The sequence below is a fragment of the Sabethes cyaneus genome, chromosome 1 (genome assembly GCF_943734655.1).
Source record: "Sabethes cyaneus chromosome 1, idSabCyanKW18_F2, whole genome shotgun sequence".
Classification (NCBI taxonomy): domain Eukaryota; kingdom Metazoa; phylum Arthropoda; class Insecta; order Diptera; family Culicidae; genus Sabethes; species Sabethes cyaneus.
In genome coordinates this window covers 62366616-62390245 of record NC_071353.1, presented here as the reverse complement: position 1 = coordinate 62390245, position 23630 = coordinate 62366616, and the positions used below count along the sequence as shown (strand labels likewise).

General features: G+C 40.6%; 1 protein-coding gene across 1 annotated transcript in view; it reads left to right on the top strand.

The window, feature by feature from the left end:
* The first annotated feature begins 8489 nt into the window (after positions 1-8489).
* Positions 8490-23630, top strand: part of LOC128745750 (uncharacterized) — a 28025-nt gene continuing 12884 nt past the window's right edge. Inside the window, exon 1 of the mRNA XM_053842825.1 lies at positions 8490-8841. Within this exon, the coding sequence (XP_053698800.1) occupies positions 8490-8841 (352 nt within the window). The remainder of the gene's footprint in view (positions 8842-23630) is intronic.

The window sequence follows — 23630 nt, the reverse complement described above, 5'->3', positions numbered from 1 at the left end:
TTGTTCTTTAGCTCAGTATACACACAATTTAGGAACTAAGTTGATTTCAAACCTGGCAATATATACTAAATTTTTCAATTAACAACTACCGTGGAGATGGTTTAGTTACAATGAAACCTAGTTTTACTAGAAGTGCATGAACTTTGGCACAATCTCACCCCTTCTAATGGGTGACATTGTGCCAAAAACATAAATTTAGGCAAAAAACCTAAACAGTGAACATTAGCATGTTTATAAACAATACACATAAATATCAGTTTAAAGTAGTTCATATGGGGCCGTCCATGAACTAAGTGGACTATTAGGGGCAGGAGATCGGCCAAAAACAACGCATTATACAAAAAGCATGAACGAAAATAACCCGGAGAGGTCTGAAATAACTAAAAATGAGTTCCAATCAATGGACAGCCTTTATATAGCCAGTAGCGTTTCTAGGGTTAACAAGGGGGAGATATATAAAGGGGCGTATCCTAAGGGGGCATACCTATTTGATCATTTCACAAAAGTAACCATTACTTCGTTCGAGAACCCGCGGCCGCAGAACATGTGGCCTATCCCACCCCCTCCCCCTCCCTAAAACTGGCAGTTTATACACAATATAATATATTCGTTTTATTTTAGAATGTTTATTCAAAGTATTTGAAATTTCTAGAGAAAAAATAAAAATTAGTTAAAATTATTTAGCAGACCTATGATGCTGTTTGCTCCAAAATGGATGATGCAATCTAATCTGTCAAAATATTGTGCTCAATAGTAAAGGATGTGAGTGTTCTGGTGTATACTGGCGTATTTTTGTTGTGTATGTGAAATTCACAAATTGGATCGACCATTATGGCTTGGCACAATTTCACCCCCGTGAAGCTCGAAAAGTACAAAGTTTCGAAAAATATGATTTTCGTAATCAAAACTTATCGAACGCATAATACCCTTTCAATACATTGTAAATGATTAGTTTATATACCTCCAAAATAGCAAGTTGATGCGATTTCTTGTTTGGGTTGGTTTATGCGGGACATTTGTTACAAGCGTTATTTCCGAGTATTTTTGATCGCGAACTTTGAAACCCTGTTTAGGCTAAATAGTTTGCTAATATTATCGGTGTTCCATTCTAAGTTATGAATAAATATGTTATGTTCATCATCATTTTGAATTAAGGTCACAAGTTTCTATAGATATAATAAATTTTCACAAAAAAAAATTTTTGGTTTTTGGCACAATCTCACCCCGGATGGCGGAACATTTAGATTCCAAGTCTTTTATTTTTCGATTCCTTTTAATTTATGTAGGGTAGATGCTCCAGTAGTTGTGGTAGTACCTGTAGCGGTGGAAACTTGAAATATTCCGTTATTTTTGCAGATTTTGCTACAGTTTGACAAGTATCGAACTACCAGTACCAGTTTCATTTGGTAAATATCAAACGTCACACGCAGTACCTTGTAAGTCGCAAGGGCCTGCATAGTGTCGTCATCCCGCCAGTAAAAACAAAGTTAGATTAAACTTCTCGGTCGATGGTTCTACAGTAGACGAAGGAAGAGGCACAATTCGTCTCTAAAAATAACATAACCCATTTGCTAGCTTAATAAGGGCGGTTGTGCAGTCTCCTTTTGTACAGCACCTCTGTGGTGAACACACGGTGTTCAACACTGAAAGTAACACAATGATGCTGTTAAGTAACACAAAAGTAACATTGTGATGTAACAAAGTTACCAAAATTTGACGTAACATTTAAATAAAAAAATGGCAGCATTGTTACAAACTTAATGTTATTGTTACATAACATACAGGTTTCATTTTAACGTAACAATGCTACCATTTTTTTATTTTAATGTTACGTCTAATTTTGATTTTTGATGATAATTTTGTTACATTACAATGTTACTTCTGTGTTACATAACAATAACATTGTGTTACATTCAATGTTGACCGGGCCATATGTGCTTCTAGTAGATTTAGTATCCTTTTAAGGTTCGACGCTACATTATATCCGTGAAATCAGAATCCTCGCATACCAGCTGGCAGAAGGAAGCGGAAAACATCTGTCTTCAACACTAAAACACAGCTAACTTAAGCGTCATCCGAAACTTTCTTTGTGTGCTCCTGAGGCAACCTCCGCTGGTCAATTGGCTTTAAGCGGTTTGCGGTCAATAGGTTTTTCGACGTTTTGACACGTTTTAAGTTTGTGTATATGTGTATGTATGTATGTGTATTTGTATGTGTGTGGGAGTGTGTATGTGTGTGTGGTTGTTGTACTACACCCTTCTTTTTTTAGCGAGTAGGGAAATCTGCTCAGCACCTTAGAAGTTACGGTACTATCAGCCACCTGAAAAGACAACTCAGGAAGTGGGGTTTGTTATCCAGACCCCCCTACTACTACCCAGACCCACTAAAACCCTACTCGAATCTCCAGCCTAAATCCCCCCTGGCACCACCTTATCGGTATTAGTTCAGGGAGGGGCTATTGTGCTTAACGCACCCTCTTAGACAACTACTGGGCTATGGTAGTTAGGCTATTTACTCGCCGTTGATCGGCTCTCCAGCGGTTTTGTAGCTCAAGTTCAATCTGGGTAGCAGCCGCATTGACCGCTCCCCAGACGTCCGAGCTAGAACACATCCTTTGGACTAAGTTGTCCAGCGTAGTGTCCTGTCCGCTCACTGCCTGCATGTTGTTTACCGCACCCACGAAACGAGGGTATATAAAGAAAACATGTTCTGCAGGTTATTCAGCATCCACGCATTCGAGACACGCGGGAGAATCCGCATGCCCGAACCTGTGCAGATACTATCTAAAACAACCATGCCCTGACAGAATCTGTGTCAGGTGGAAGTTGACTTCGCCGTGGCACCTGTCGACCCACCTGGATACTTCCGGAATAAGTCGGTGTGTCCACCGGCCCTTTGTGGAATCAGACCATGCCCGCTGCCATGTGGTCATCGAGGTCGATCTTGTGGTACTCCGTATGCCCCTAGTTCCACGTCGGTTGAAGCACTCAACGTCCTCACTGATGATGATGCCCATAGGCATCATTCCCGCTAAGACGCAGATTGCGTTATATGAAACTGTACGATACGCATTCGCCACTCTCAAGCACATGAGATGATAGGTACTTTCCAGCTTACCTAGGTAGCTTTTGGTTCCTAACGCCGATGACTACACCGGTCCGCCATACCTAAGTATGGACTGGACCACGTTGGCTAAAAGCCTTCGCTTGCTGCCATATACCGCAGAGCTATTAGACAGCATACGAGACAATGCCGAAATAGCTGTAAAAGCCTTCTTGCAGACATAGTCGACGTGGCTCCAGAACTTGAGCTTGTCGTCGACCATGACTCCCAGGAGTTTTAAGAACCGCGTTGACGAAATATTTGCTTGCTGCACTGACTCGCGGTTGTTTACCATGATAACCTCCGTTTTATGATGCGCTAGCTTATAGAGTGAACAGCCGTCAACTCAACCTCTCTGATAGATTCACCGTAGACTTCCAAGGTGATATCATCCGCAAAGCCGACAATCACCACCCCTACCGGGAACTTTAGCTTCAACACCTCGTCATACATGATGTTCCACAACACCGGACCCAATATGGAACCTTTGCGGAACCCCTGCGGTGATTGAAACGCACTTCTGACCCTCCTCCGTGTTGTAGCATAGCACCCGATTCTGGAAATAATTTTCCAGAATCCTGTACAGCGACACCGGCACTTGAACGTTCCGAAGCGAGTTAGCTATGGAGTCCCAACTAGCGCTATTAAACGCATTTCTCACGTCGAGCGTGACAACTGCGCAATAGCGGATATCCATCCTCTTACGCTGGATTGACACCTTGGCTGTCTTAGTGACAGACAGGATGTCATCCACCGTAGATTTGCCTTTACGGAAGCCGAATTGGTTCCTTGACAGACCGTTTGTACCCTCCGTGTACTGTACGAGTCTGTTAAGGATAACCCTCTCCAGTACCTTGCCGGCAGTATCGAGCAGACAGATTGGCCTATATGACGAGAGGACACCCGGAGGTTCTCCCGGCTTCGGAAATAGGACCAGGTTCTGTCGCTTCCATCTGTCCGGGAAATGGCCATCTTTCAGGCATCTACTCATTACTGCTCCGAATAATTCGGGAGTCTCCAAAATAGCCGCTTTAATGGCCAAATTCGGGATTCTGTCTGGTCCCGGTGCCTTGCTCACCTTTAGGGATTTAGCGATCTCAATTAGTGCCTCATTCGTAACCGTCGCTTCCTCCCCAACCTCTAAGCCGCCGTCGCCCACGTTACTTTGGATGTTCGGTATGGAGGCCGACCATCCTACGCTATGGTCTGAGATACTGGAACGTCGGCCGTGGGACGACTCAGCGGCTTGAGGCCAGGGCCTTGGCTCGTGGCACGAAAAGAGGACCTCGATGATTCGCTCCAGCATCTCTGGCGATCGCTCTGCGGACGCCATCACGCCCTTGGTCTTTGCCATTACGACCTATAGGCATCACCCCACGGATTCGCATTAGCTCTAGCACATAACCTTTCAAAGCAGGCTCGTTTACTAGCTTTTATCCCACTCTTAAGCGCTGCGCTTGCAGCAACAAGTGCTACTCGACATTCAGCCCTACCTTCATCCGAACGAGCTCTTTGCATAATTCTCCTCGCACGAAAGCACGCTCCGCGGAGTTCCGCAATTTCAGCTGTCCACCAGTAAGCTGGTGACCGCCCATACCTAGGTCGGCTTTTCCTAGGCATGGCGTCACACGCTCGCGACAGTACCTCAATCAAATGATCAGCGTTCAGATCGGGCATACCGCGATCACCGCACTCTCTTCGGATCGCTTCCACAAATACTTCGGGATCGAAGTATGATGTCTTCCATCCAAGGGTGGTTGGAGTGTCGGCTCTACTCGCCGCCTGCCGCCTCGTTATCTGACCGACACCATAGCGGACCGCCTGATGGTCACTGTGAGTGTAGCCATTGTCTACACGCGATATGGATCAGAGATATGGATCCGAGATTATGGCAATGTCCATTGCTGACTCAGAAACTGCTTGGTGTAACAGCTGGTGTAAGCCGTGCTGCAGTGGTTTAGGTTAAGTTGTGTCACTTGCACTATAAACGTAGCTTAGTCGCCGGCACACCGGCCGGGCACCTTGGACCTCCCGTTTACCGGTACAGATCAGGCACTTGGGAGGCTCCACGCAGTCCCTTGCTTTATGGCCAGCACTGCCACGTCTCCTGCACAACTGGCTCCTATCTGGCTCCTTGCAGTTCCAGGCTTTATGTCCGTGCTCGAAGCACCGGAAGCAAGCTTCCGACTGCTTAAGCACGCTCAGTGGGCATACCGACCACCCCACTTTTAGCCTAGCAGCTTTCAGGGCTTCGTTTCCGTCAGTCAGCGAAAGTCGTATAGTGGCTACCTGGGCCCCAGCCGGACCCTTGCGTAGGCGAACCGCCTCGGTTGCCACCACCACTCCACTTTGCTCTTTGAGAGCTTGTACGACCTCGCGCGCTTCGGCGATCTCGTCCATGTTCTTAAGCTGGAGAGTCACTTCTGGTGTGAGAGCACGTAACTGCACTCCGTCCCCGAGCACTCCGTTCGCTATGGACTTGTATGCGGAACTCTTCTTGGTGGCGTCCTTCTTTAACTCGAGGATCATATCTCCCGTGTGTGAGCGGCGCATGCTCCGCACGTCCGCGCCCAGATCCTTGAGTAGGGTGTCTCCTCTCATGGCCTCCAGAACCTCCGACTATTTCGACCCGTCGGTTTTCAGGATAAGAACGTCGCCCTTCTTCGCTCGCTTCCTTGCCGGTTTAGGTGGGGCTGGCCTTTTCTCTTGGCCTTAACCTCGGTCCACGGGCCACCCGTTTTGGAGCTTCCCGATGGTTCATCGGTTAGCTCTGCCAACCCGCTAGCCTGAGGGCTTTTACCGATCAGGCGTTTTTTCGGTCCACCAGGGGTGGTATCCTCCGGGGACTGTCTCAGACGGCGGACGCCTTACCGCTGCTGGTAGCGCTTTTCGTGGCCTCCTGGACCGCGTTGCGACACTCCGTCAACGGGCAGGGGTCCGTCTGTACTCCCTTCGGCCATTGGCGGAACTAGCGCTCATTTCTAGGGGGGCTATAGCCCCCGGCATTTTTTCGACCATTTTATTTCCTTGGCATATTAAGATTAAATGTGCATTGATTCATAGCAACTTTAAGTTGTGATGCATATAAAAATTACTCTTAGGTTTTTATTATGTAATGTTACCTAACTATAGTTTTTTCTTAAATTTAAAAATCCAGCCTAAATTTTCTAGGGGGCCTTAGCCCCCCCTAGCCCCACCTTAATTACGCCAATGCCTTCGACGCCTTCACGCTCACCTTCTTCGCCTCTCCTGCATGCGCCACGAGGTCGTTGTGCGTTTTGGTCGTTGCATTCAAGGTTCTCCGAAGCATGAGCAAGCTCTGCTTCAGGTCCTTGGAGAAATTGCCGCGACCTGACGTGAACTCGATTATTATATCGAGCTGCTGTGACGCTGCTACCACTTTAGGTACAGCGTCTCTATTCTTCTCCATCGCCCTGATTAGCGCTGGGCCATTCATCGCTGTGTCCGGCGTGGTAGGCATGCCGCTGCCTTTGCCACCCACAATAGCGCTCCTAGTTGCATCCTTCTCCACCCTTGGTGCTGGATACCTCCTCTCGCGATCGGGTTTTCCACCGTATCTACACTTGTTGTATTTTTGATTTTGTTTTCCATAAGAATCCCACGAGTTGAGGGGATATAAAAGTCCGGAGTAAGGGAGTGGAGGGCGCTCTGGTACTCCACAGGCTCCGTTTGAGGCTGAGTATTTATAGAACCCCCCCCCCCCCCCCTACCATTCATCCCTCGGCACGGGTCGCATGACATCTTGGATTAGGGGTTTATCCATTCATGTTTTTACTTTTAGCCATGGATAACAGCTGTTAAAACCATCCTCCTTTGGGGGCTTTGGACCCTCTGCTCAGGTTCTCAGTATTTTCAGGTTCATCGAACATGCTTCTACCGAGATCCGTCATTTGCAGGCGGAGAGTTTACACTCAGCCTTCGCATGAGTGCCCCCTTTTCTGTCCGCATACGACCCTAGTTTCCACCGGTTGTCCGATTTCCACTAAGGAACGTATCCCAGATGGTATCACGAGGAGGTAGTGATAGGAGTTGCTAAATAAGAGGTTGTGGAACGTCGTGATTGTTCTGCAGCGCATTATTCAACCATTTACCATCCTGTACTACACCCTCCAAGCATGTGTTTATAAGGGTGCTCTTTATGTCCCAGAAGATGCTCATTGTGCCCAACACACTGACTGATTTTTAGTTTTTGAAGCATAAATTTAAATTGCAATTTTCGTCATCATGTCAATTATTTTAACAGTATGCCTTTAATTATCGATAATGAATGTATGTTTTGCAATGACGAGACTTTAAAAATTTAGTCATTTTGGATACTTAAATCAGCCAACAAGTTAGGGTGCACATTATGCCCCTAATACCCCTAGTATGTTCTTGTTAATTTTATTATTAATTAAGGATTTTGGTTACTGACATTTAAAATCATAGTCATTAATTATCGATGATGCTGAGAAATTAAAATTAATTAAAATTAATATAATTATTGCTACAATAGAAAGTCTACGTCACACCACTAGGTGGATTAATTCAAATTTTGAATGTTTATGTAAATATTATGAACCTTTCCTAACAATTTAATAGAATTAGAATGAGTAAGCTATATCTACATTGCATTAAATCTAATTTATCAAAGATTTTGTCCTACATCAGAGTAGTACTGCACCATTGTGCGGTGAACGTGTTTCAGCTAGAAAAAGTGAATATTTAAATCGCCACCAGAACGGTTTTCCACGCGGATCACGCTTTAGTCATTCACGTCGCATCGGAAGTGACGGTTCGGTTTCTCTTTTACTTCTTTGCATCAATTCGTACCTGCCCTGCTAGCATTAGTTTACTTTATTGCGCATGTGAAATTACGGTATCCTTCCTTGACAACCCCTTGCCTACCGCCAGGCGTAAACAATAACTACCCTCTTTAGAGTAGTTATTAGAAAGGCGAGGGAAGCTTTGAAGCAAGAATGAATCATATACTTTCTTTCTAACTAGTACCTTTCGAGGACTACGTACGAATCAGTTTATATCCATATTCCAATGAGAAGATTAAGAAAATATTGTTACAAATTATCACAGTGTGAATTGGTTTTGCGAATGAGGAACGGGCTATTTTCTGTCAATATACGTGTTAAATATATATTTGTTAAGTTTTGCTGCTGTGAGATAAAATGCTAAGTATTTGAAACAAAAAAATATTGAATAATATGTGTATTTAAAAGTGGGCGAATCCATCTATCCTTACTAATCGGAACAATTAGTTTTATCCCACTACATATAAAATGTAAAATATACTGTGCAAGCTGAGTTAAAATGAGGCGTAAATTTGATCATTGATCATTGTGTTTGTATACTGCCGGTAAAAATTCACGACAATGGTCTGTCGGATAACAGCCTGGCGAGTGGTGTACACGGTGATAATTATTATGGCCACCCTTCCGTTCGCCTTTACATGTGCCGGTTTGGCAACAAATGAAGTGCATTTGGATTGCGAGGATGACTCAAAAACGGGATTTAAGGGAAGGACTACCACTCCAGTGATAGAATATTTTAAGGAACATGAAGTCAGTGAAAAAGACTCGCGAATGGCCTTGGAAGCATTAAATCTGGATGAGGTTACTAAAGTTCCTGCATGGTGCGACGAATGTGGGATTGAAAAAATCAACTTTTGCCATTCGACTGCTTTCATAAACGATCACTGTTGCTGTGAACATCGTCATGCGAGGGGTAAGTAATACGAAAGCCAATCTTCGCTGCCCGTTATGATTATATAGTGAAAAGATGTTTCAGTTTTCTTTTTGAATGTGTCTTAATTTACGTATAGTTGGACGAAAGTCTTTTTTGTGTGTCAAAACATCAAATATCAATATCAAATTAACGGCCACAGGATATAGTTGTCTATAGCAATGTGTCGTAATGTTCAGTTAAATAATATTATCGTATTATATAGATAAAACTTGCCCGCCCAGTTAGCATCGGAGTTCGATGCTGGTCTAACAAGCCAGTTGTCGTATGTTCGAATCTCGACAGGGCGGTGCCGATATAGAGTCAACAGGATCTTTGCATTAGCACCGTAATTTTCCTGTACTCTAATAACCGGCTGCGAAGTCTGTCGAAAGAAGGGTCAAGTTCTTAAAGACGTTTATACCCATGACTTTGCTTTGCTAGATAAAACTACTGACCCAGTCAGCTTCGAGGTACGATGGAGAGTTAACAAGCCAAGTCCGGCTGTGACCGGCTGCGAAATCTCGATAAAGAAGAGTCAAGTTTTAAGGACAGTCATACCCAAGACTTTGCTTTTAACTACTTTGTGAATCAGGATACTAAACCTCGTTTGTACACACAACCCTATTGTTAACGATATTTACATGATAATTTGTTTTTGGTATTTAATTGATGTTGGGATGATGTCGAGTTACTTCAGTAATTTTGCTGTACTATTTTACATTAATTAAAGTACAACCTTTGAAACCGTTTGGTTTACTTTTTTAAGGAGTAACCCACTGTGAGCAATGTCAACATGATGGAATATTTGATATTTCAAAGGTATTTGCTGTATCAAATGCCCATTTGCTTGTTTATTTTTTTCCCCGCGCACATATACACACTAATATGTTTCGTATATATACAGGAGCGACGAGCGAAGAGCAAAATGATATCAAAATGTGTTATGGAAATCGAATAACTCGTATCAAAATTTGGTCTTGTTTTGGCTGACATAGTTGGACAAATAACAAAAAATAATATCAAAATTTTGTTCCTTTAAGGCCAAAAGAATAACTACCTGTGTGAATAACTATTTGAATAACAAAGCAATAACATGACTGTATTCAGAGTTTAGAATAGCATATTTTAGTATTATTAAGGTATTGAATAATAAATGCAGTAGCATATGACATATTAAAAAATCATTTTATAAAATATTTATAATCTAAAATTTCTTTAATCAATAAAAATAAATTTATGAAATATATTTTGCTCTTCGCTCCTGCTCGGGTATATATATACAAATCTGAACTTCTTAAAATTTCTAACATTGTAATCATTATTACATTATTAGTATGTATGTGTTCGACAATTTCATGTGTGGTACTTGAAACGACTGCTCTTTTTCTACACCTACACCGTTTTCTTGTGCGCAGCCAAAGATGGTTCCTAGCACCCGCCGTTCGAAAATTCCGAATGCTTGCAGGTCCTTTTGTAGCTGTGCACGTTTCATGCCGAGAGTGGACAACCGTCATAACTAGCGTTTTGTACATGGCGTACCTTGTACGGAGGCTCAAGTTATTCGACCGCAAATGTTTGTAATGTCCACAGTAGGCGCGACTTCCGCTCATGATACGCCCTTTAATCTCACGGTTGGAATTGTAGTCCTCTGTTGCCAGTGACCCAAGGTACACGAACTCGTCGACTACCTTAAATTCATCTCCCTCAATTTCCACGGTATTATCTAAGTGGACCCTGTCGCACTCGGTTCCATCCATACTTCGTTTTAGAGTATCGTATTTATCTTCAAACCAATCTTTTCTATTTCGCGTATGTATCAGTCAGGTATATTGATATTCCACCGCCTCAAATGTTCTACCGACATCATCCACGTCCTCGGCAAAGCAGATAAATTGACTGTATTGATTGAAAATCGTGCTCCTCATATTGATCGCCACTCGCTTTATAAGTCTTTCAAGCGCAATGTTGAATAGCAGACAGAAAAAATCATATCCGTGTTCTCTGCGAAATTAAAATGGGTCCACTCGAAATACTCATGTCGCACCGAATTCTATCCGTCATAACCATGTAGCCGTCTAGTGAGTTTTCACTCAAAGACGTTTTTGTCCAGGACTTTCCGTAGCTTTTGTCGGTATACACTATTAGCGAATTCGTAAATTAACCTGGTTTAAGTCGATTAGGACTCCATTTTAATAGAATTGCTGTTAAAGCGTTTTCAGAATAGTGATTGCTCGGTAGTTCTCACACTCCAGCTTATTGCTCTTCTTGTAGATAGGGCAAATAATGCCGCTATTACCACTCCTCCGGTAGTCGTTGCCTACTCCAAATCTAAACAATGAATTGATGCAAACAACTGACCAACCTATCTGGGCTCATTTTGATAAATTTCACTCCAAGGCAATCCTTACTTGGTGCTTTGTCGTTTTTCAGCCACTGAATGGCTTCTTTATCGTCGCTTTTCGACGGGGGTCATATCTTTGTTGGGGGCACATCTTCGTCCCTTGCTGCACCAATTATGTCACTTCCTTTAAAATCACGGAGTTCCATCTGCGCGCCATTGAGGTGTTCCAACTCAGGTTCCAACTTTCAATCCTCGCGCGGTCGCCTGTCAAAATACGTACATCCTTATCTCTGCATATTTCGGCTCGCGGCACAAAGCCATTGCGAGATACGTCGAGTTTTTGATATAACGTTCGTGTATCATGAACACGGTACAGCTGTTTGAGTTCCTCGCAACGCACTTTTTGGGTAGCGTTCGTATTCGCGCTCGTTGGATTTGTCTCTGTCTTCATCAGTACTTTTTGTGCACTGTGTTGTACACGTTAGTTATCCTAATATTCAAGATTCGGCTCTTAATCCTTAATCTGCACATTCGGGTATCGCATCTAAATCTTGTTCATCACGATAAAAGTGTGCCCTCCTGCAGCGCTACGATGTTGATGTTGCGGTTCTTCACAACGTTCCATGTTTCGAGTTTATCGTTAGCCCGTTTTTGTCGCGAGTGAATAACTTGAGTACATTCACTGACGAACTGACATGACACATTTGTATGGTTTTATACTGAAAACTCGAAGCAACATTTGAGCGCGGCGCTGTGGCCATGTTGCGAAACATGCTTTTTTGAAAAATAAGTGGTTTTTGAATGGACGATGGAATTAACGCGAGCGTCTCGTCTGTGGTACATTCATGCAATTATCAACTTTCTAATATTTGAAACATACTATTGAAAAATGCTAAATATACACAAAGAAAAATAATAACAGGTAGAAACAACAATATCTGTTGTTAAGTTCATCTTATATCATGTTTTTGTATATAAAAAATATACTGGATTACATTCTTAAACGAAATGAAGCTCTATACGTCTGATGTATTGCCGATAATACGGCAGAATTGAACGTGTGATCTGTGAAACCTATGTGTCCGTGGTTTTATGAATAAAAGTAAATATTGTTATGCAAAACTAGCAAGATAAGATAAGCGTTTGTGAACACATCCACAATAATTTCTTTCAGTTTCTTTAGTGTACAAATGATTCATCGATTTGGCGCACGAATATATAATTTTTCAACATGTGCAGTACAGGACTCAGTAGCAACAGCTGATTGTTAATATTGTCATGCAAATGCAAGGCGAGTCACCATGAACAAAGGGGTACATCGTAGAAAGGAGCCATATATTAGTGCGATAGTGTCCATACGTGTATAATAGTGATTTTGGTTGCCGATCCCTTTTATCCGTCCATCTTGCACACTAATACCGCATTGCATTCTTTTGACGTAGGACTACGTCTTACGGCAAGTTTTGAGATAGGGTGTCATTCCAAAAAATCGAAAAATGCGAGCGTCACGAAAAATGAAAGGTTTTGAGCACTAATAGCTCAGCGGTTTTCCGATTGATTTTCAATATTCTTACACCAATCGATCGGAAAATCTTCTAAGAATTGACCTAAATAAAGAAAAGTATGTATTCTTGATGTTGAACTATTGAAAAATTTAAAATAATGAACCTATGTTTTACCAAAATTCTCGCTTCGTGATTGGTTGGAAGATTCTTTGCGATGATCTAAACCTATACCAATTTGATATCTGTGCTTGGGAAGTAAGCCAAAACAAGTGACAAAGCTTCCTCATTTCAACAAGATTTCTTAACACCGCGGTTAAACCTAGACCGTTTTGATGTCCTTGCTTGGGAAGTGCGCCAGAAAGAGTGACAAAGCCCCCTCGTGCCAACAGATTTCTTACGAACGCGATTAAACCTAGTCCAATTTGATGTCTGTGTTAGGGAAGTGTGCCAGAAAAAATGACACAAGTTCGTTGTCCCAACAGATCGCTAATTCTTTACTGCGAGACGATTAAACCTAGGCGAATTTGATATCTGTGTTGGAAAAATGTGCTACAGCTGTAGTGTTCGGTTATAATACGACTCTGTATGAATACGCATGCTTGCCGTTTCATTAGAAGTGTAGTGAAAAGATGTGCTGTTGATAAAATAGGATTGAATTGGTAAAATCCCTGCAACGTGGGGAACCATGAGTAATAAAAACAATCTTTAATTTCAGTAGGGTAGCAGGAAAGCAATAGTTTGTGTTCTTGATTTTGTTAAATTGTTTTCAAATGCACATTCTTTTGAGAATTGAACGTATGCAATGTTACTACTTTGATAAATGTTACGTACAACGCATGTAGCATGTATATATATTGCTACTATCACTACAAAGAGACTTACGTAGTCCTGCGTCACCTATATACACGGTCGTGTCTTGTACACAACCCCTCTGGTTTTTCTCTCAATCCGTAATTTTAACACAGGGGCTTGCGATGGGTGCCATGTTTTTGTTGCCAACATCTCAGCACATCTCGACAATAAGGTTGGCAGCAAATTTACCTGTCAGACGGGCGCTTTTCTTTGCAATAGCGCCCTTCGTTAAGTCGACTGTCAAACACCGTTCGTTAAGATAGGGATAGCACCCCGCTGTTTTAACAAGAATTGGTCATGCGGCATAGCACAATTTTTAGAATTTTGCGGACATGTCTTCAATGACTACTAATGTATTCACCAGACTGAAAATGTGATTATAATAAAACGCGGGTTTATAACAGTTATAGCACGAACGAACTGACATGACACATAGAAGAAAATTCTTCAAAAACCATCGTCCTACACATTTTGCTTGGACCCTAGCGCCCTCTGTTGTGTATGTTGCGGAGTAGCTTGCATTTGCAGGGTTTTATGCTGTGGATTTTTTACATTTGCAGGGTTTTATACTGTAGGTTTTTTGCATTTGTATGGTTTTACCCAGATAACACAAAATCGTAATAGAAAGTTCACATTAAATCGTTTTCATGTCAATTTCATATTGGAGTTGTATAATGATTAGAGCACTGACGAACTGACAAGACACATAGAAGAAAATGCTTTAAAAACCATCGTCCTACCAAGGGGTCGGACACTCAGCACATAGTGCCCCGGCACTGCAGAAATATCAAACGGCACACCTCTAAAGCCTTATAAAAATAACATTTATAGGGCTTTACACACCTCCGGTTCAATTTTACATATGAAATGGGAGCACGGTCACTTGTCAAAATCATCTCGCACGGTTGCCAGGTCTATCAGATTTTAACAAATTTAACAAATCTTGCAGTTCGGCACTTTCGGTACAGCACCGGCACAGTTCGGTTCGTTTCAAGTCGCCTAACATAAAAACGGCTGTGCCGAGTGTCCGACCCCTTGCGTCCTACACATTTTGCTTGCACACTAGCACCCTCTGTTATGCATGTTGCGGAGTAGCTTGCATTTGCAGGGTTTTATGCTGTAGGGTTTATACATTTGAATGGTTTCATACTGAAAACTCGAAGCAACACACGTGCGCCGCGGTGTGGCCATGTTGCGAAACATGCTTTTTTGAAAAATGAGTGGTTTTTTATTGGACGATGGAATTAACTCGAGTGTCTCGTCTGTTTGTCTGTGATTAGAGCATGTCAAATCGAAGTGAACAATAAGTTGTTTTGCAGTCGTGCGTATACAATTCATGACTGTGAATTATAAAGCAGGATAGACAATTGCAATATTTGATTATATCTATAGCATATATTCAGGAGTATTTAGTTGCGTGTTATAAAAACTGCGCAAAACAGAATTACAAATAGTTGTCAAAATTTTCGCACGTATATCGCCTCCACTTTGGTACATATATGCTCTTATATGGCGTGAAATATAAATTTTTCGTTCAGATATGATTTCGTAAACTTCAGTTGCAATCGAGATATACAAACCAAATGGTTTACTGGAAATTCGAAACAACACTCGAGCGCCGCGGTGTGGACATGTTGCGAAACATGCTTTTTTGGAAAAAAAAGTTGTTTTTGAACGACACTCAAAATAATTTTCACGTCGAAATTACGTGAAAAGTTATGTGATTATTTTCCATCTAACTTTTCCCGTACTATTTACGTGAATTTAACGTAGTTTGCATTAGTATGCGTGCATTTACGTGGAAATCAGATAGATGTTATTGTATTCTCCAATAATGTTCAACTGAAAGTCACGTAACTCCCTGTAGAAAAATTTACGTGATTTTTCACATGGAAAGAACGTGTGGATTATTTTGCGTGGATGGAATTAACGCGGGTGTCTCGTCTGTTTGTCTGTGGTTATAGATAATAGGCTATCAGACAAACCAGACAAGTCTTGCTTATACCGTTCCCCCTGTAAAATGTAAAAACTTCCGTTATAAAAACTTAGATGAATATTTCAACAGTGACGCGAAAACTAGCACAGGGTCGAAAAATTAGATCTCTTACCCTAGCACCTGCTGAAGCCGCTTATCATGCACTTCTTTTGTCCTCAGAGCTGCCACAAATACATGTATTTGTGCATGCATAAATTTGGGACCCACCAATTATTTCAGTTGCTGCGATTCCTGGCTCTACTCTTGTTCCTGAATTTTAAAGTACTTTATAAACTATTTATGTTATTTGAAAGATAAGATCGAGAAAATAAAATACTCCGGAGAAAACGGTATGGTCCCAAATTTATACATGCACAAATATCTCTATTTATGGCAGTTCTGTTTGTCCTACCAAAGACGACGATATCGGGTGCACAGTTGATCCCGAACATCAGGCGTTTGATTCGCATCAGACCTCTTCCGGTCATGAATGTAGTTGCTCTCCTTGAATCTGGGTGGAGCTCGACATGGTGATTGGCATATGTTATGTTTGTTCAAAAAAGCAAAGCCTTGGGCTTAAACTTCATTCTAAGACTTAACCCTTCTTTATCGACAAACTTCACAACCGGCTATTAGAGTACAGGACTGTTATGTGGCTAGTGCAACAATCCTACTAACTTTATCTAGCAGCACCGCCTAGCCGAGATTCGAACATGCGACGATTGGCTTGTTAGGCCAGTAGCTGATATTATGTTGAATCGAGAGTAAATTTTGGACCCTCTAAGCTTATTTAGGAAAGTATCAATAACAGGCAAGGGTAATGTTCCTGCTTAATAGCTTCATTGGGCTGTTTCATATTAACACATATCCTAATAGCATCCTTGCCATTCAGCAGGACCTTCAACCTTTTCGATGACATCATTGGAAAGCATTTTTTTATTTTATCATCAACATTTTTCTCTAACGCGGCAGAAATTTTCAAATATGCGATCTTCCTCGGAGGTACTGTATGATCGATGGACAACTTATTCTATCCAGTTCAAAGAAAATGCCTCAGCGATATCGTCAGGATTCGGTCGACGAGGAACTTCTTCTTTCCAAGGCCGATTCGTTCGCTGCATTTGCTTCGGACAAACCACAACGTCTCGGTTCGCGTCTTGATGAGCGAGTTCCTTGCTATACATAGTTGTTGCACTTCCTAGCGTAATGTCCTCGCTGTCCGCAAACGTTTCACTTCGCACCTCTTAGGCAATACACTCTCAGTATTCTCCGTGATGATATATGAACTCGGAGACCTGTCTGCTACCTTACGAATCGGTTGTTTTCTTTATTTTGGGCTTGTACATCACAGGTGAAGATAAAGTTCATGCTACAGTATCCCCCCGCTAATCCGACACCCAATAATACGACGACTCGATAGTCCGGATCTCGCTAATCCGGAAAATTCCGAATTAAAACGTATTGTACTTTACTTCTTTCAATCGAACACTACCTTCGTTTGGCGTCTCCGTTAAAGTCAGAATGGCACTCTTTCTAACTAAATGGAAATGGTACATGGTGCTGCTTCTAACTACGTTCACTTTTGCCATGGCTATAATATTTTCATTGCTATTCTCAATAGACTGATGTGCTTGCGCTTATTTCGACACTAACTAAGAATTTTAAAGTATTTTGTTGACGAAATTGAGTATTACCGAGTATAAAACATAGTTATTGCGTACTTACGACAAATATTTTCAAAAATTTCCGGAGTTGTTTACGTATGGATGTAAACAAAACCACATTTCAAACTCACGCTGACGTCAGTTTGACTGTCGGATTATCGAGTCAAAATTCGCTAATCCGGCTATAAATTTGTCGGATTAGCGGGGCGGTACTGTATTTACTTCGGATTCAGGACGAAAAGGTTTCTGTTTACTTCTCTGTTTCAAAAGGATCTCGCGATTCATAGCGTATGCAACTACTTCATCTAAACTTATGACATTTTCCTGGCCTTTATCGCGGACATTTTCATCGCTTGCTCCCATGGTTACAATGCTCCGATTACAGCTTACTTCGATCCATGAATCCCCCAGATAGAATAAATGTTTGCGGTACGCAACACAACCCTCCCTTACCCTAATCTTTCACACTTAAAACGTTCGGTAAAATTTTACCGAACTCTGAACAGCCGAACGTTCGGTAAAAATTTCGATGGTGCCAATCGACGTTTACGGAACGTTAGTAATATTTGGCATCATAAAAAAATTTCACCGAACTCGGTACTTTTTTTTAAGTGTGTTCGCTCTTTCCGCTTCACGCTTTATCACAATCTTTTAGATCCTATCGACTCTGTGTTTCTCCAGCCAGCACCAGCTCGTAGAGTTCATGTGGGTATTTTCAATATTCAGGGTATTACGTTGAAACTATATTTATTTGAGAAAAGATTTTTTATACCAATTGATAGAATAACTTTTGCTGAATATCGGAGTGCATTTTGGTCTTAATGAAACGCTACTGAATTTGAGTTATAGTCGCGAGAAATTATGAAGTTGTTGCGGCTATTTTAGGTTCATTTTCTATGGTGGCGTTTGTGTGGTTTAAATATCCGGCAGGACGAAAAAGCCTGCATGGTCAAACTATAACACTTATAAAGCAATCCATCGAATAACCCAATAGGTGGTACTGCGCGTGCGTACACCATAACTTCTTAGTTGCGCAATTAACAATAAAGCTGATTTTTAACTTATTGTTGGGGCTTATCAAAGGCTTATCGTCTACCAAAAATCAGCTAGGGGCAAGTCCCCCAGAGCCGGACAGCTTCCAATACCGGACACTTCTGACTTTCATAGTTCAAATGATCTATCACTGACAAACTGACATGACACTTAGATAGGCTGACCAGACGTCCCGGATTGTGCGGGACTGTCCCGGATTTGGATGGCTTGTCCCGGATTACCAAGCGTCCCGGAAAATGTCCCGCATTGATTAATTTTTAAAACGAGCCAGTTGAATGCTGAAACGCTCAGAGGAACGCTACAGATGAGTTTTAAGAGGTTTTCAAGAAGTTCCCTATTTATGAGTTATTGTTGAGAAAAGTGATTCAACTGAAAAATTTAAGTTATTTTGTAATATTTACCTCTAAATAACTTTGTTATACCGTGGACCGCCGTTTATTTGAACGATTGCTCAGCAAACTAACGGGGTTTGCTTTTCATTTGAACAAATGGCGACCTTAAATATGCTGCACTTGTATAAATTGGCCGCCCTGCCATTTGTTATTATTTTGGTGTTTTGATCTAGTTGGCAATTACAAGCGGCGAATATTTCGTTCTCCTAACAAACTTTTATCAGAATCGTCGAGAAAACGAATATGGAACACGCTAGATCAGTACAAACAAATTTTTACTGGACGCGTCGTGCAAATTAGCAGAGTTCAAATCAACTGTTGATTATATACGGTCAAACGAACGGATGTTCATGATATACTATAGTAGAAGCAATTTAGCAAATAAGTCATTCAATATGTCCTACCATCGGTCGTCGTAGTCAGCATGACGTCGGGAAGGTTCGTGTTGTTTTAAAAAATCATCACCATACAATTTGTTCTAGAACCTCTCGTCGCCAGCTTCCCAGGCGTCTTTCGACTTGGTCGAGCCATCTGGCACGTATGGTCCCCCTGTCGCCCGGTATCCTTACGACGTACCCGGCTCATCATAGCCTACCAACTTTCGTCAGATGTACGATGGGAATCTCCCCAAGCAATACCTTATGATTTATATGCATTCGCCACTCTTGGCTTTCACTTTGTACTCCACCAAATATGAAATATGGTCCGCAGCACATGCTGCTCAAACACGGCAAGGGTGCATATGTCCACCGTGAGCAGCATCACAGATAACTCCATAAAGAACTACTGGTCTAATAAGAGTTCAAATAACTAGTGGTCTAATAAGAGTCTAATATGCCAAATATGCAAACTCACTACCACTTCTAGTTCGACGTCGTACCTCCTCCGGCCTACCGTTGGCCTCCGTTGCATTTATTTTTGGCCTAAAATCCTCGCTTTCAGTCTGGGGTAGATTGCCTCCACCGTCCCGCATTCGTTGAAAAAAAATCTGGTCACTTTACACATAGAAGAAAATCCTTTTAAAACCATCGTCCTACACATTTTGCTGGCACACTAGCACCCTCTGTGCTGCATGTTGCGAACTAGCTTGCATTTGCAGGGTTTTATGCTGTAGGGTTTTGTACATTTGAATGATTTTATACTGAAAACTCAAAGCAACACTCGCGCGCCGCGGTGTGGCCATGTTGCGAAACATGCTTTTTTGAAAAATTAGTGGTTTTTGATTGGACGATGGAATTATCGCGAGTGTCTCGTCTGTTTGTCTGTGGATCTTTCTTAGTGGCTAATATGATGAAATCAATAAAAAGGACAAAAAGTTAACATGTGTAATTTAATAGGTCAGAATCATTCATGAAACCAGAGATTTGATTGTTCTTATCTACCGCCGATTGGATTGTTACGTTCCGGTTAATTTTCGGATCAGCATTACAGTGTTATTCGGTCGCATAAAATTTCGTTTTTCGTGTATAAAATATCTTTCATTAAATATTTTCCATGCTCCATAGTTCATTTTTCCATAAAGTTATTCAATTCGTTAAAAATATATATTGAACTCAGTGATTCCCGTCACCCAGTGCCGGACAGCAAATCGCTTTACTTGGTTCAGTCAATTTCTTAAATGAAATTAAGATTTTGCTAAAAATGGATTGAAAAGAAAGAAAACATCACTTAAACCGAATCGAATATCTTAACCCGAATCAGCCCAATGATGCCGTACGGCGTCACTTGCCATATTTTATATTTTTCGTCATAAAATAAATACAAATTGATATTTCCAACATTTAAAAACATGTTTTAGAAGGCAATTGCATACAGTTTAATAAAAAATAACACAATGAATATTTGGCCAACGTACTTCGATGCAATAGCAACTCAAAGTTAAAAATTGGACTGATTTTACAAGGTAATTCTGGGCTCGTTCGGGTTAAATATGAAAAAACAAGGAAACTAGTTGATGAACAATTTTTCGAAGAAAACAGAAGGGCTTCGATGTAGCGCGTAAAAAACCATTGACTTTTATGCAAAGCAATTTTTCAAACATGAAAATTGAATTATATTTTCATATCAAAAGGGAATTTTTGTGTTCCTCCGTGATAAAAAGAAGTAAAATAGTTCTGTGATACCGTATTCACAGCTGTTTAGTTTTTAGACTTAGTAAACGTGATCATAATTATGTGTTTTTCAAACCATCATCAAGAGCGAATCCGCGTAATCGTGCTTCTATTTTTTTAGCCTAATTGCTGCTGTGCTTGTGGAAAAACAGTGGCTTTGATGTTTATTGAATAAAATTTAGCAAAATAGCAAAATATTTTTATGAAAATACTTATAACACATTAAAACCTATGAGTACTACATTCGTTTCAGTATTGTTATGTAGTGGCAAAGTTTTTATTTGGGAAAGCGCAGCAAAAACGAGAATGTATGCCGAATTTTGTAGTATGCTGGAAATACCCTCCGGTACCCTACTTCACTTGGCAAAGCAAAGCAAAGCCTAGGTGCTACATTCCGTTATCGATACTCGACCTTCTGTTTTTATATGACAGACTTGGCAGCCAACTGTTAGAGTGCAGGATAATTGGAACGATCCTATTGAAGCTACAGCCTCTGCCAACCGGGATTCGAACATACGACGACTGGCTAATTAGGCCAGCATCATACCTCGAGGCCAACTGGGAGGCACTTCAGTTGGCATTTTGATCATATTTTGAAAAACTGCATTCCTAAATTCCCTTTTTTGCTGTTCAGCGTATACTACTAGCTAATTCATTAAGGTAGATCGACAATCTCATGTTTCTCGTATTCACATTATTTTTTGTTTATTATTTTGCTATTCAAGATACTTAGCAATGTATTATATGTTCTGAAATTTGGTTGTTCAAAAATTAAATTTATCGCATCAGAATTACGACCACTGCGACAAACTCATAAACTAAGCAATTAGCATATGTATAGGCTTGTTAATTCTGAAAGTGCTTCCTGTTTTGAATAACGTAAGTTATTGTTCATCCAAAGGAGGAAGGTAGAAAGTATTGTTGCTTTGAACTGAGTGCATCAGACAGAACATAAATAAGTCTGATGTGAAGGGCACAGATGGTTGACATTGATTTCGGTTTCTTTATGGCTAGCTAAGCAAATTAACATTACTACTCGCAGCTAGCATAGCAGTTGTTGTTGTTGCAGTGAAACATAAGTCCTCAAATCGACTGTAGCTTTCATTCGCTGAAAGTATATCATTACATGTCATTTCTGATATCAGCGACAAGCGTTTGCCGAGATCGTTTAGTGCCAGCAATTGTCATAATCAATCTGAGCTCTACACACTAACCTACTACTAAGCAGAAGTCACGGGGCTTAATTGGTAAACGTAAACGTTGAACGATTTGTTTCTCATCGAATGATGCGAAAGCAAGTAGGTTTGTATTTTCGCTAACTGACAAAACACTTTTGTACTAGTATGAGCGATATAATTACAATTCAAATACGCGTTTTCCGTTTGTAGGCTTAATCGGCGTGCATGATTTCTAGGTTTCGAAAATAATAGGTATTGTGCACAATGCCACTTCATTTATTTCATTGAATGAAAATAGGAAGGTACGTAATCTCTGTGATTACATTTAAGATTGAAAATGTGTTGACAAGGGCAATGCAACCAAAACCTTATCGTGAATTTCAAAGAGTGTTTGAAGTTATCTTGTTGCACTATTTGTACATGCAGTTTTTTTAAAAAGCTTGGTGAAGTACTATAGGTAAAACATTTTTTGTTATTTAAAACTTTTATTTTAATAATGGACAAGTTGAATTTAACGACAATCAAATTGCTGAGTTTTTGTCAACTTCTAAAACCTAAAATTTTTCATTATGCTAATTATGATAAGAATCATAATCATGACCGTATATGTGTATGTAAGAATGTGGGTGTATGTGTTTGTGGTGTACATTATTTGTGTTATATATGCGTGGGTGTATTGTGTGCACCTTATACTTATAACGAGTGAAAAATATATTTGGTGTTGGTGTGCATTTTGATATCAATAAATAATAAATTACAGAATCTTAAAGCCTGCCTTTGAATTTCTCATTTTGTGATATAGTCTTAATAATAATATCTATACGGTGGTATTATATTTCACATGTTGTGCTTTCTTACATGTGCATGTCTGTTTTGTACCTAATTTTCAACGGCATTGGTTATCACAATTTATCCTGCTTGATAAAATACTGCCTAAGAATAACTTGAGAGATGTTTAAGAATTACAAACTTTAGAAAAACATTTTTTAAACGAAATGAACTTCTTCATGAAAAATATTTGCACAGAGAAATATTTTCCGTATTTATTTATGTATAGGTATCCAATCGACTGCCGCTGCCGATGCGATGGAAAGCAGTGGATTTTGGAATGAATGATAACATAAAGTGAACAGCTGCAAGCTGTTCATCATTGAGATTTTTATATTTGCCTATCTAATGCGGCAAATATTACCGATATCTGATCCATGATGTAAGAATTTTCTTTAATAGTAACGTTATTTGCTGTGATGTGACATTAGGTCTTCCACAGAACAAACATCAACGTTAATCTTTATGTAATTAGATTATAACTGGTGTAGTACAAGACGTCCGACAACTCTATAATTCTAGTTTTCACAACATTCTATGAAGTAACTCTAGTATAGCTAATAACTATTGAAAGCAATGCGAACCCGACCTACTGAGCAGTCCATTAGGTATTCCTATTGCAGATTTCAAGTTACAGCTGAATTGCTCAACGGTGCAGTCAATCGATCACGGAACGTAGAGCAACGACATTGGTGCGCATTACTAACGTCTAAAACTATTATTCATGCTTGACTTAATCTCTTATGTTATAGTGCCATGTTGACTATTCTGTATTAGTTCATATTACACGGAAAGAAATCTGTTTCTGTTTTCATGAATAAAAAATCATGAAAACAAAAAGCTTGAAATTTCATGAAATCATTACTATGACTCATGATTTCATGACTGTA